Here is a 13,564-nt window from a genome sequence, read left to right as displayed (position 1 = left end):
GAGAACCTCACTGAACCAAATCTTAGCATCACCAATAGCCTCAGTCCAGATCAAGAGATTTGTTGTTAGCCCTCCTGGCTGTGTTTCTGGCTTAGGACCCGTGTGTGTGTGTGTGTGTGTGTGTGTGTGTGTGTGTGTGTGTGTGTGTGTGTGTGTTTATGAGTCCATTGTCAGTCTCTCTTGAAACTTCTTAAATAATCCTTGCTGGTACCTTTCTAAGACTTGACTGTGTGTCCTATATTTTATCTGGAACCAATTCCAAAGTTTTGAGACTTAAGAAGTCTTAAGGAAAACTTAAGGAAGTCTCAAGAAGGATATTTCACTAAGATCTGATAGAAATTCTAACTTTTGAAAGCCCCAGTGGCTCAAACTTGCAAACTTGCCCGAGGGTTTTGGGTTGGTTATTTTTTTTTTTTTGATGTATGGTTATTTTTTAAAAACTAGAAAATATTCAAAGATTCTGGTACTCACTTGGATTCAAATTTTCTCTCTGACACTTCCTATGTGTGTGACCTTAAGTAAGTAACTTAGCCATTATGAACCTCAGTTCAGTCATTTGTAAAAAAAAGAAGGGGTCAGGGCAGCTAGGTAGCACAGTAGATAAAGCACCAGCTCTGGATTCAGGAGGACCTGAGTTCAAGTCCAGCCTCAGACACTTGACACTTACTAGCTGTGTGACGCTGGGCAAGTCCTCATTGCCCTACCCAAAAAAAGGGGGAGGGGGAGAATAGGGGGTCAACCTGATGAAATCTGAGGTTCCTTCTGACTCTGATGTTGCGATTCTACTAGTTTAAGAATCATGACCCTGTTCCTGTTTCTTCTTTCCTTTCCTCCTAAGTAACCTAAGTTCAGAACACCAAAGGAAAAACTCCTCAGAATAATCTGGAAGGACCATATTACCCCTACCACTCTTGGGGCATCTGTGTCATTTAAAATCCCACATCCCCATCTGTCATCCACGGTTTGTTTGTTTGTTTGTTTGTTTGTTTGTGGCTGTCTTGTTGGGAGCCATACAGTATGGACAATTCCTGCCTAAAGATATAAGAATAAGGCATGAATAGTCAGACAAAGCCAATGTGTTCATTGGTCTTGCTGATCTGTAATTGTTACAAGGGAGGGTTCAGTGAGCAGGAGGAAGGACTCTGAAAAGTGACAATCGAGTCAAAAGAATATCAATAAGACATATAAAAAAAAATACACGTGACCTCTTCCCCTATCAGGACAGTGCTGATTAAATATTCAACCAAGAGGCAAGTCTCTGCAACTACCCATGTGATTGAGCCTGTCCCTTAATCCCTCTGGACTTCTTTTCCAGGATCTGTAAAATGAGGGGGTTGTTCTAGATCAGGGGTTCTTTTTAAAAAACTTTCACGTATTTAATATATTTTTATTTTATTTTTTCTCAATTGCATATAAACAAAGTTTTTAACATTTGTTTTTACAATTTTGAGTTCCAAATTCATTCCCTTCTTCTCCATGTTCCTTGAGAAGGTAAGAAATTTGAAATAAATTATACATGTGCAGTCATGCAAAATATTTTTATATTAGCTAATGTTGCAAAAGAAAATGAAGATCAAAACACCACCAGCACCACTACGAAAACCCAATAATGATAAAGTTTAAAAAATATGCTTCAATTGGCATTCAGACTTCATCAGTTCTTTTTTCTGGAGGTGGAGAGCATTTTTTATCATAAATCCTTTGGAATAGAACAGGGGTTCTTATTTGTTGTTGAGTTGTTCAGTCACATCAGACTTTGTGACCTTGTGGACCATATTGTCCATGGGGTTTTCTTGGCAAAGGTACTGGAGTAGTTTGCCATTTCCTTCTCCAGTGGATTAAGGTAAACAGGGTTAAGTGACTTGCCCAAGGTCACATAGCTAGTGAGTATCTGAGGTCAGATTTGAATTCAGGTCTTCCTGATAGTGCTCTATCCATTGACCCACCTAGGTGACCCCTAAGGGCTTCTTATCCCAAATCCAATTAGTTCCCAAGTCCCATTGATTCTTCTTTGGTAACATCTTTCCTATATACCCCCCCTTCTCTCCTCTGACACTGCCACCACCCTGTGCAGGCCCTCATCCCCTCAGATCTGAACTATGACAATGGCCTGCCAATGGGTCTCTGTGCCTTAAATCTCTCTTCATTAACAGTCCATGCTCCACCCAGCTGTCTAAAGTTCATGTCTAACCCTTTCCTCTACCCCCACTCAGTAAACTAATGGCTTCTTATCACCTCCATGGTGAAATATAAAATCCTCTGACTTTCTTTTCCATTAGGCAATTGGGGTTAAGTGACTTGCCCAGGGTCACACAGCTAGTAAGTGTCAAGTGTCACATTTGAACTCAGGTCCTCCTGACTCCAGGGTCGGTGCTTTATCCACTGCGCCACCTAGCTGCCCCAAATTCTCTGACTTTCAAAGCCCCTTCATAATCTGTCTGCTCTTCCCAGCTTCCAGTCTCCTTATACTTTACATACCAAGCCTCCTTGCACTTCCTTGAACAAGACACCATCTCCCAACTTGGGCATTCTCTTTGGCTGTTCCCCATACCTGGAATGTCCTACTTCCTCACTTCTGCCTCCTGACTTCCCTCAAGTCTCACCTAAAGTCCCACTTTAAGCCTTTCTCAGGCCTCCTTGCTCTTACTGCCTTCCCTCTGAGACCCCAATTTACCCCACGTGTATCTTGTTTGCACTTAGCTGTTTGCATGTTGTCTCTCCCATTAGACTTAGAGCTTCTTGAAAGGAGGGATTATTTTTTGCCTTTCTAGTAGGTATTTGTTGATTTGATTTGAATGCATACATTCTATGTATTTTATTTGTATGCATTTAAGAACATTAATCTGAGAAAGAGTCAATAGGCTTCACCAATTGGCAAAGGGATTCATGACCAAAAAAACAAAAAAAAAAGGTTAAGAACCCCTGGATGATCTCTGAAGTTGCTTCCTGCTATAAAGTTTTATAATTCTATCCTGAAGGGACCTGTGTCTCTACTAGTGAGTCAGTCCTTGTAATTCAGAGGCAAAGAAAGGAGCTGCAGGCTTGCCAAGCCTGTGGATCTGACTGGGTAAAAGGGAACTTTGACCTGTCTAGCTTTTCTTTTTTTTCTTTTTCTTTTTCTGGTAGATTATCTCTTATCATCTTTGGTATCTCTTTACATAGGTTAAAGATTGTTAACTTGCCCCAACCTGAGTCTTCAGAAGTCTCCAGGAGTGATGGCAACAGCAATTTTCTTAGCAAACTATCTGTTTAGGAAAACAATGACAGGGTGGAGGATTTTTGTTTGTTTCAGGTTGGATTTTTTGTTTGTTTGGTTAGTCTTTTTGCATTGTCTGACTAGGTGTGTATGTGTAATGCAGAATGAAAGTTTACATTTAGGTAGTTTGACTTGCCCTGCTGATAGAACAGAGAAACAAGGATTCAGGCTTTTCCCTCTGACATTGATCTCCCACTGGAAATGGGTCTTGAACAAATTCTGATCTGTTCTGCTGAGGGAATGCATCATCGAGTGGATGTTACCAGGAGTCAGGTTTTCTAACTGATTAAAAAAATTCCCAACAATCAGATCTGTGAGCAAATAGAAGGGGCTACTTTTCCAAGCTGTGACTTCCCCGTTCTTGGAGCCATTCCATCAAGAAACTAAATGACCACTTTGGAGAGATGTGAGGGTAGATTGGACTAATTGACTTCTAAGGGCCTTCTCAACTATGATTTTGTCAACAGTCATTAAACATTTATTAAGTACCTACTAAGTGTCGAGCACTGGGAATCAAAGAGGATCGCAGACAAATGTCATGACTTGCAGTGAATTGGATTTAAGTGAGGGAGGGCTGTGCTAGGTCACCAACCTCTCTCTCCTTCAGAGCCATCTGGGTCCAATGGCAAGATATAGATCAAGACGATGGCTCCATAAGTTTAAAGCAAGTGGGGTTAAGTGACTCACCCAGGGTCACACAGCTAGTAAGTGTCTGGGGTAAGATTTGAACTCAGATCCTTATGACTCCAGGGCTGGTGCTTTATCCACTCTGCCACCTAGCTGTCCCTAAGTGCCAAGTACTGGGAATACAAATAAGAAAAAGAAAAACCCAGTCCATGCCCTCAAGGAGCTTACAGTCTAAAAGGGAAGACAATGAATAAAAAGAAAACTGAAAAGGGGAGGGGGCCACCAGGATTCAGCTGAAACCAAGCAAAGCTGCTGATGGGAAATGAAGTTACCTGAACAATTCTGAAGCCTCTATAAAGGGAGGTTTGGGGAGGAGTTTAGTACTCTGGTCACCAGCCGTCCAATCACAGGGGAGCCTGTGGATACTAAGTAGGTCTTGAATATCCAAAGCTGGGTCAGTCTGCATGATGATGAGATTCTTGGTTTTCTCCAGTTTTCAATGATTGAGAAGTTTGTATTTCATTATAGGGGTAATAGGGAGCCACTAGGGGTTATTGAGCAGGGTGGTAGCATGATCAAACCTATTCTTTAGGTATATTATTTTGGCAGCCATGTGAAAAGGGGAGATACTAGACTAGGTAAGATTATATTTAAAAACTGGGTCATTCCCAGAATATCTGATAATTCTGCACATAAACTGGTTTAAAGTACAGAAATGATGGCCTTGTCACTGAAGTACTTAGGGACCTTAACAAAGCTGGCATTTGTATATAGCCCAGAAGAGGGATCACTTCAGTCCTTTCCTGGCAATTTCCAAAGTGTTAAGTTTAAAGCCATATATCTATATCTATATATTTATAAACACTATGTAGGAGTAAGACATATATACATCATATTCACACATATGTCTATATATAATATGTTCAAAGATTTTAAGCTAGAAGAAACTATGGCTGTTTGGGGAAATATTAATTTAAAAATTAAAGTTAAATTAAGTGAAGAAGGGGGAACAAGGATTTACTAAGCACCTACTATGTGATAAGCACTGTGCTAAAGTGTTTTATAATTATTTATCTTCAAAGGCAGCTAGATGGCACAGTGGATAGAGCACTGGGCCTAGAGTCAGAAGACCTGAGTTCAAATTTGGCCTCAGACACTTACTCACTGTGTGACCCTGGGCAAATCACTTAACACTCTTTGCCTGTTTCCTCATCTGTAAAATGAGGTGGAGAAGGAAATAGCAAACCACTCCAGTATTTTTTTTCTTTTTCTTTTTTTTTTAGTGAGGCAATTGGGGTTAAGTGACTTGCCCAGGGTCACACAACTAGCAAGTGTTAAGTGTCTGAGGCCGGATTTGAACTCAGGTACTCCTGACTCCAGGGCCGGTGCTCTATCCACTGCGCCATCTAGCTGCCCCCACTCCAGTATTTTTGCCAATAAAACTCCAATGGGATCACAAAGAGTCAGACACAATTGAAACAATTGAACAACAGCAACATGAATCTTCACAACAACCCTTTGAGGTAGGTACTATCATTATCCTCATCTCAAAGTTGAGGAAACTGAGGCAGACAAAAGTTAGGGGACTTACTCAAGGTCACAAAACTAGTGTCTGAGGCTATATTTGCACTCAGGTTTTCCTGACTCCAGCACTCTATCCAGTGTGGCACCTTGTTAACTAGACAGAAAAATTGGCCAAAAAAAAGTTTATTTAGGAAACACGAATAAATGCCAATAAGCAGTCCTGAGCTATGTGGGCCAATGGGTCTGATTCAGAACAAAGTACCTTCCTAATATGCAACTTGTGTCAATTAAAGCTAGGCTACTTCCCTACCTATTCTCAGGGGTCTAGGAATTTTAGCAATGGTGATGATTCTACTTGCATAAAATTTTTCTCTCGCTTAGAAATACCTGGATGCGGGGGCAGCTAGATGGTACAGTGGATAAAGCACTGGCCTTGGATTCAGGAGGACCTGAGTTCAAATCCAGCCTCAGACACTTGACACTTAAGTAGCTGTGTGACCCTGGGCAAGTCACTTAACCCTCATTGCCCTGCAAAAAAAAAAAGAAAAGAAAAAGAAATATCTGGATGCCCTATTGACTACTGCAAGCCCAGACTCTTGTCAGTATGTGCTGCAAACATAGATGTGTTTCCACAGAACCCCAGATAACATCACCTGGGCACCAGCAGAAACAAAGCCATGTGAAAGGACTAGCTGGGACATGTTTATAAAGCAACCCAGTAGTTGACATTTATTTGTTTGGTGTGGGGAGTGAGAGGGATTTTGTTTAACAATAGTAAAGAATAATAGTAATGAAGAAAAGATATTGGAGTAAAATATTTTCACAACTTAGCTCAGTAAGAAAGCAAGCACTGTCATTGGTTTCAGCATCAATTAGCACTGACATGGAAGGTAAGAGGTGAGGTAAGACTCAGTGGTACTATTATTTTTTTTTTTAATTTTTGCAGGGAAATGAGGGTTAAGTGACTTGCCCAGGGTCACACAACTAGTTAAGTGTCAAGTGTCTGAGGCTGGATTTGAACTTGGGTACTCTGGGTACTCCTGAATTCCAAGGCCAGTGCTTTATCCACTATGCCACCTAGCTGCCCCGGTACTATTATTTTTTTTAAAATTTAATTTAAATTAAAAAAACTCACTAGTACTTATTACACAAAGAAGGGAAGTGTGGACGACTAAATAAAAAGTTCTTCCACCACTTAACTTCTTCTGCCACTTAAATCCCAACACATCTATAACTTAGGACCATAGGTAAATAATGGTCCCTGGGCCAAATCTGGCCAACTACTTTCTTTTGTATAGCCAGTAAGCTAAGAATGTTTTTTACATTTTAAAATAAAATTGGGGGACAGCTAGGTGGCACAGTGGATAGAGCACCAACCCTGGAGTCAGGAGTACCTGAGTTCAAATTCGGTCTCAGACAACACTTACTAGCTGTGTGACCCTGGGCAAGTCACTTAACCCCAATTGCCTCACTAAAAAAAAAAATAATAAAATAAAATAAAATTGGCAGGGCATATTTGGCATTTGGGCCACAGTTTGCTGACTCCATAACGTGGTAGATATGTCCTAGGAACAGGGGATGCTTAGTGTTGAAGAGAAGGCTCAGGGGGGACATGTTGGTTGTCTCAAGAATCTGAAGGACTGTAAAAGGGATTCGATTTATTCTGTTTAACCCCAGGAGACAGAACTAGGAACAATGGGTGAAAATTGTAAAGAGAAAATGAAGTAGGGGCAGCTAGATGGCGCAGTGGATAGAGCACCAGCCCTGGAGTCAGGAGTACCTGAGTTCAAATCCGGCCTCAGACACTTAACACTTACTAGCTGTGTGACCCTGGGCAAGTCACTTAACCCCAATTGCCTCACTAAAAAAAAAAAAAAGAGAGAGAGAGAGAAAATGAAGCTAGGCTTAACACAAAGGGGAAAAAATCCAATTAGATCAATTCATAAGTGGAATGGACTATCTTGCCAGGTGGCGGAGCCCCTCCTCATTGAAGGTTGAGAAGAAGCTGGATGAGCACTTGCTAGAGATTCCTTATAAGTATAAATAGGGGAGGCAGCTAGGTGATGCAGTGGATAAAGTACTGGCCCTGGATTCAGGAGTACCTAAGTTCAAATCCAGCCTCAGACATTTGACACTTACTAGCTGTGTGACCCTGGGCAAGTCACTTAACCCTCATTACCCCACAAACAAAAAAGCATAAATAGGGATTCCTTTTCAAATATGGCTTAGTTTAGATAACTATTGAGTTCCTTTTCAAACCTCAGCTGTCAGGCACAAAGAGTCACATAGATAGAGTGAGACTGGAACCTAGGCCTTTGCACTTAGCCATGGCTTATTAAAAAATGGGAGAGTTGGGGGCAGCTAGGTGGTGCAGTGGATAAAGCACCAGCTCTGGATTCAGGAGGACCTTAGTTCAAATCTGGCCTCAGACACTTGACACTTACTAACTGTGTGATCCTGGGCAAGTCACTTAACCCCCATTGCCCTGCAAAAAAAAAAAAATGGGAGAGTTGAGGTTTCTGGTTGGCATTTTTATTGGGGAGAAAGGAACAGAGACAAGGCATATGTGGCTAGTCATGAGGAACTTATACTTTTGCCTAGTTTACCTGCAGAACTCAGACAGATTAAATCATTAGCTTCCTTGATGGGACACAAAGAAGGATTTAAATGGGAGGGTGAAGATCCAGAAACACATTAGCTATTCTGAGAATCTTTGCTTGTTCTCTGATCTTTTTGGTCAAGAGTTCAGCAAGCAGGTGTGGGTTCCACAGGGGAGGAGAGGGTAGTACCAATTGGGAGACAGAGTTGGGCCTAGTTAGTGGTTCTCTCTGAATGAGATTCTGTTTTGACATACAGTGGCAGGAAGAGAGACCAAATGTAAAATCCAGGGAGCCCTGTGACCACAGTTAGAGGAAACAACTGAAGGACAAAAGGTTTCTTTTATTCCTACTCATTCTGAAAGGAGAGTGGTAGGGTTTTTGGCGTTGGTTTTTCCATGTTTGATGAAATAGTATGGAAAGACTAAGGGGGCAGCTAGGTGGCGCAGTGGATAGAGGACCGACCCTGGAGTCAGGAGTACCTGAGTTCAAATCTGACCTCAGACACTTGACACTTACTAGCTGTGTGACTCTGGGCAAGTCACTTAACCCCCATTGCCCCGTAAAAAAAAAAAAAAAAAAGACTAAGAAACCTTTTGTCCTTGGATCAGAGCTAATTCTTGGGTTTAACTGATTGTAACAGGTCCAGATTGGGACATTCTTGACTTAATTACACATACCATGGAATAGATGAAGGTCAATATTTCAATGAAAAATTGGGGTAAAGTTTCCATTGGAACTCCCGGTCAATTCAACTCCATTCATGCAGCTATGTTGAAGGCACATAGCTGGAGATTCAAAGACAAAACTGAAACAGTTCTATGCGTGAAACACAAAGAAATGCCGATCAGCAGTCCTGAGCTATGTGGGCCAATGGGTCTGATTCAGTACAAAGTATCTTATTAATAGGCAACTTGGGTCAATTAAAGCTAGGCTACTTCCCTCGCTATTTTCAGGCGTCTAAAAAAATTACCAACGGTGACGATTACTTGCATAAATTTATTTTCTCTCTTAGAAACACCTGGCTGCCCTATTGACTACTGCAAGCCCATAAACTGTGTCAGCATGTACTGCAAACATGGGTGTGTTTCCACAGGACTCCAGATAACATCACCTGTGCACCAGGAGCAGTTTCAACACAAACAGGGATAAGGAGATAGAAAGCATATCCAAAGTATTAATTTAAGAGTTAGGGGGCAGCTAGATGGAGCAGTGGTTGAAGCACCGGCCCTGGATTCAGGAGTACCTGGGTTCAGATCCGGCCTCGGACACTTGACACTTACTAGCTGTGTGACCCTGGGCAAGTCACTTAACCCCCATTGCCTACAAAAAAAAAAAACAAAAAAAACAAAACAAAAAAAACAAAAAAAAAGAGTTAGGAGGGAGCACCTGAACTGTGCTTTGAAGCTAAGGATTCCAAGAGGCAGATTTCTCAGCAGGAAAGTGACTTTATTTGTGTGTCAATGGTGACAGAATGAATTGGAAATAACGGTTTGGTGAAAAGATGGCGAATCAGGAGAGACCTCGGTCCGAATCAAAGCCGACAGAAGTCTGGCTGATGTGATGAACAATGTATACTGCAGAAAGCTGGTATTGGAGATTAAATGACTCCTCTGAGAAGAGAGCTGGTCAATTATAGGTGTTGTATGAGGCATCATGTTGATTTGTTTGGCTTAATTGTACCATTTTATAATTGTACTGCTTTATTATTATTGTTCTTACAGGGGAGAGTCATTGGGAAGTGGTAACAATGTATCAATAAATATAAAAATATCAATAAAACTTTAATTTTTATAGTCTATTCAGCTCTTTTTGTGATGGCGAAGAATTGGAAATTGAGGGGATGCCCATCAATTGGTGAATGGCTGAACAAGTTATGGTATATGAATGAATGAATAAATGGAATAGTACTATGCTATAAGAAATGATGAGCAAGTGGATTTCAGAGAAATTGGGAAAGATTTCCATAAACTGATGCTGAGTGAAGTGAGCAGAACCAGGAGAACATTATACACAGTAACAGCAACACTGTGTGATGATCAACCATGCTAGACTTAGCTCTTTGGCAATACAATGATCCAAGACAATACCAAGACTCATGAAGGAAAACGCTTTCCATAGTCAAAGAAAGAATTATGGAGTCTGAATGCAGATCATATTTTTACTTTTTTGTTGTTTTTGTGGTTTTGCCCTTTTGTTCTATTTCTCCTTTCACAACATGACTAATGTGGAAATATGTTTAACATGATTGAACATGTAAAACCTATATCAGATTGCTTGCTGTCTTGGGAAGGAGGGAGAAAAATTTGGAATTCAAAATCTTATAAAAATGAATGTTGAAAACTATCTTTACATGTAATTGGAAAAAAATAAAATACTATTTATACACACACACAAAGCTACTGAAATCATTCAGGCGATGTACACAAAGTAAAGAAATGTTTGCAAGACTTATGAAGTTGGATCAGCGCAGTGACCTCCTACCTTCTGGCAGAGAGGTAAAGGACTGTGGTTTCTGAATAAGACATTTTCCAATGCAGTTAAGTATGGATTGAATTTGCTGGGTTATACTTATTTGTTCTAACAGAAGGCTTTGTGTGGGAAGGGAAGGATAGAGATGCAAAAAGAAAAGATTGTCAACGAAATATTTAAAAACACACAGAAGGGGCAGCTAGGTGGCGCAGTGGATAGAGCACCGGCCCTGGATTCAGGAGGACCTGAGTTCAAATCCGACCTCAGACACTTAACATTTACTAGCTGTGTTACCCTGGGCAAGTCACTTAACCCCAACTGCCTCAGGAAAACACACACACACACAGAAGAGATCAGGTAAAAGTTCAGAAGAGGGACACAGACAAGCAAGGTACACTCATGTAAAATTTAATACGTTTTAAAAAAAGAAATAGTCATAAAGCTGTAATGGTGATTCACAGTTTCTCATACATACGACCTCTTTGTATTGTTTGTTGGCATTTGTCAGGTCCATAATTTAAAAAAACAAAACAAAACAACTGTCCCAGCAAAAGACGATTAAAATCTGAATGAAGTTAAGAGTCTGGGTGAGCAAAGAGAAGGAGAAATTTCAAATTCTTCAAGTCATGTGCAAAACACATTGTCTAAGTTAAAATGGGGATTCACCTGGCTTGTGATAGAACATTGCAGTGTTCCTCAGTTTCGTTCTTTTGGTCTCAGTGGACCACCTGAGAAAATGGATGCTTAGAAGGCAGGAGTCTTCCTCAGTCCACAACCACTCATAGCACCCCTTCAAAATGAGGGTCATGGGGCAGCTAGTTGGCACAGTGGATAGAGCACTGGCCCTGGAGTCAGGAGTACCTGAGTTCAAATCCGGCCTTAGACACTTAACACTTACTAGCTGTGTGACCCTGGGCAAGTCACTTAACCCCAATTGCCTCACTAAAACAAAACAAAACAAAACAAAACAAAACAAAACAAAAAAACAAAATGAGGGTCATTTCTAACCCAGGACCTAATGGAGTTTAAGACTGTAATCCCCAAGAGATAATATCTCACAAAAAGGCCCCTACTCTCTCCCATACAAAGTCCCACTTTTATTGTTCATTAAAGACTGACTGTCAAAATTCTGAAGAGAACCACCTTAAGAAAACTTTTAGGCTTGGAATTTTACATTTTATAACAATTATATGAGTAAGTTTAAAAGAAACGAGTTGAAATTTTAAGTGGTTGTAAGATTAAAGTAAAGAGTTAAAGATTGAACATTTAAAACTTTAAGTCACCACCTAGTTAATTCCCATTTCCGGACTATTCCAGTGATCTGGGAAGTGTAGACAGTGTCGCAGTGCTTAGAATCCAGGCCTGGAATCAGAAAGACCCAAGTTCAGATCTAGCCTCAGTCTTTAACTAGCGATGTGACCCTGAGCAAGTCCCTTAAGCCTCTGTTTTCCAGTTTCCTCAACTGTAAAATGAGAATAATAATAGCACCTACCTCACAGGATTGGGTTTTTTTTTATAGTTTAGTTTTTACTTCATAATCATAAACTTAACTCTGTTTAGCTCACAGGTTTTTTTGTTTTTGTTTTTTTTTTTTTGCGGGGCAATGGGGGTTAAGTGACTTGCCCAGGGTCACACAGCTAATAAGTGTCAAGTGTCTGAGGTCGGATTTGAACTCAGGTACTCCTGAATCCAGGGCCGGTGCTTTATCCACTGTGCCACCTAGCTGCCCCTTCACAGGACTGTTTTAAGGCTCAGAAGAGATAATATTTGTAAAAAGCACCTAGCACAGTATCTGGCACATAGTAGGTGCTATATACATGTTTATTCCCTTCCCTCTCTTTCCCTCCCCCTATCTAATCAAACCCTTTGATTTTACAGATGAGGAATCTGAGGTCCTTGTTTAAAATCAGACTGGACCTAGTCAATGGCAGAGCCAAGAAAGGCCCAGTTCAGTGCTCTTGGAGAAGCCCTGTGTACAAGAATCTGGAAGTGGTTTCTTTAGCAAACATGATGTCAGGTACTTGTACAGCTAAGCATTTCAAGGGTACAAGGTGCTGGCTGAGATTGGGGGATTTCCCCCACAAGGCGCTGGAGGTAGGGACTGAGCACCAACTAAAGATTCTGGCAGCAGCAGACACTTTCAATCCACAGGAAGTCTAGACAAGGGCTTAGTCCTATCTTATTCAATCAGTTCTCCTGGTCACTTCTGGATAAACAACCTATTCAGGGTTTGGTTCTTTCCTGAAGTTGCTCAACTCTGCGGCTGCTTTATTCTTCTTTGGTGAGGGTTAGTTCCCATTTTCCTCCTCCACAAAGTTTCAAAACTGAAGAATGGAACTACAAAAAAAACAGACACCACCACCACCACCACCACCACCACCACTACTGAGACCGTATCTTAGACAGGCTTCCACCCTGTCTACTGGCCCTGTCTGGCCACCCCTTCCTCCCACTCCATCGCCTGACCTCTCACCTTTTCTAAACTCTGTCGATGGCCCACGCTGATAAGCGTCATGCCCAGTTGTTGGCAGATTCGGTACAGCTCACTCTCCACCTCTTCGGTCAGAGCACTTGTGGCCTCATCCAAAACTGAAGGGGAAACGGGAAGAAATCAAGAATTCAAGACTACAATCCTTCTCTTACACCAAAGGCTAACCGGTGCAGTAAATAGGGCCCTGGTCCTGGAGGCAGGAAGACCTGAGTTAAAATCTGGACTCAGTTACCTATTAGCTGTGTGACTCTGGACAAGTCACTTAACCTCTGTTTGCCTCAATTTCTTCTACTGCAAAATGGGGATAATAACAGTATCGACCTCTGAGGGTTATTGTGAGGATCAAATGACATATTTTTTGTAAAGTATTTAGCAGAGTAAGCACTTAACAAACGCACATTTCCTTCCCATACTATCCATGTCATAGGTAGGCAATAATAGTTCATATTAATAATAATCATAATGATATAATTCATAATAGTGCTTTAAGGTTTGCAAAGCTCTTTACAAATTTGTCATTTGACTCTCACAACAATCCCCATTTTGCCAATGATGTACCTGAGGTAGGCAGTGATTTAATAACTTACCCAGGATCGC

The 13,564-nt window shown here is 41.1% G+C and overlaps 1 protein-coding gene across 4 annotated transcripts in view; it reads right to left on the bottom strand.

The window, feature by feature from the left end:
- ABCD4 (ATP binding cassette subfamily D member 4) overlaps positions 1-13,564 on the bottom strand; it is a 64,220-nt gene that overhangs the window by 14,477 nt on the left and 36,179 nt on the right. For 3 of the 4 annotated variants that reach the window (XM_043989905.1, XM_043989908.1, XM_043989909.1), the window contains 2 exons: positions 12,950-13,065; positions 12,275-12,813 (listed from right to left, as the gene is read on the bottom strand). In XM_043989905.1, coding sequence (XP_043845840.1) covers positions 12,745-12,813; positions 12,950-13,065 — 185 coding nt within the window. In that variant the 3' untranslated portion in view covers positions 12,275-12,744. Of the gene's footprint in view, positions 1-12,274; positions 12,814-12,949; positions 13,066-13,564 lie in introns of those variants that run through there. The other variant, XM_043989907.1, reaches the window with a different exon arrangement.

This window comes from Dromiciops gliroides, chromosome 2, assembly GCF_019393635.1.
Source record: "Dromiciops gliroides isolate mDroGli1 chromosome 2, mDroGli1.pri, whole genome shotgun sequence".
In the NCBI taxonomy this organism is placed as follows: Eukaryota; Metazoa; Chordata; class Mammalia; order Microbiotheria; family Microbiotheriidae; genus Dromiciops; species Dromiciops gliroides.
The sequence above is the reverse complement of the archived record's forward strand: the minus strand, read 5'-3'. Positions and strand labels throughout refer to the sequence as shown.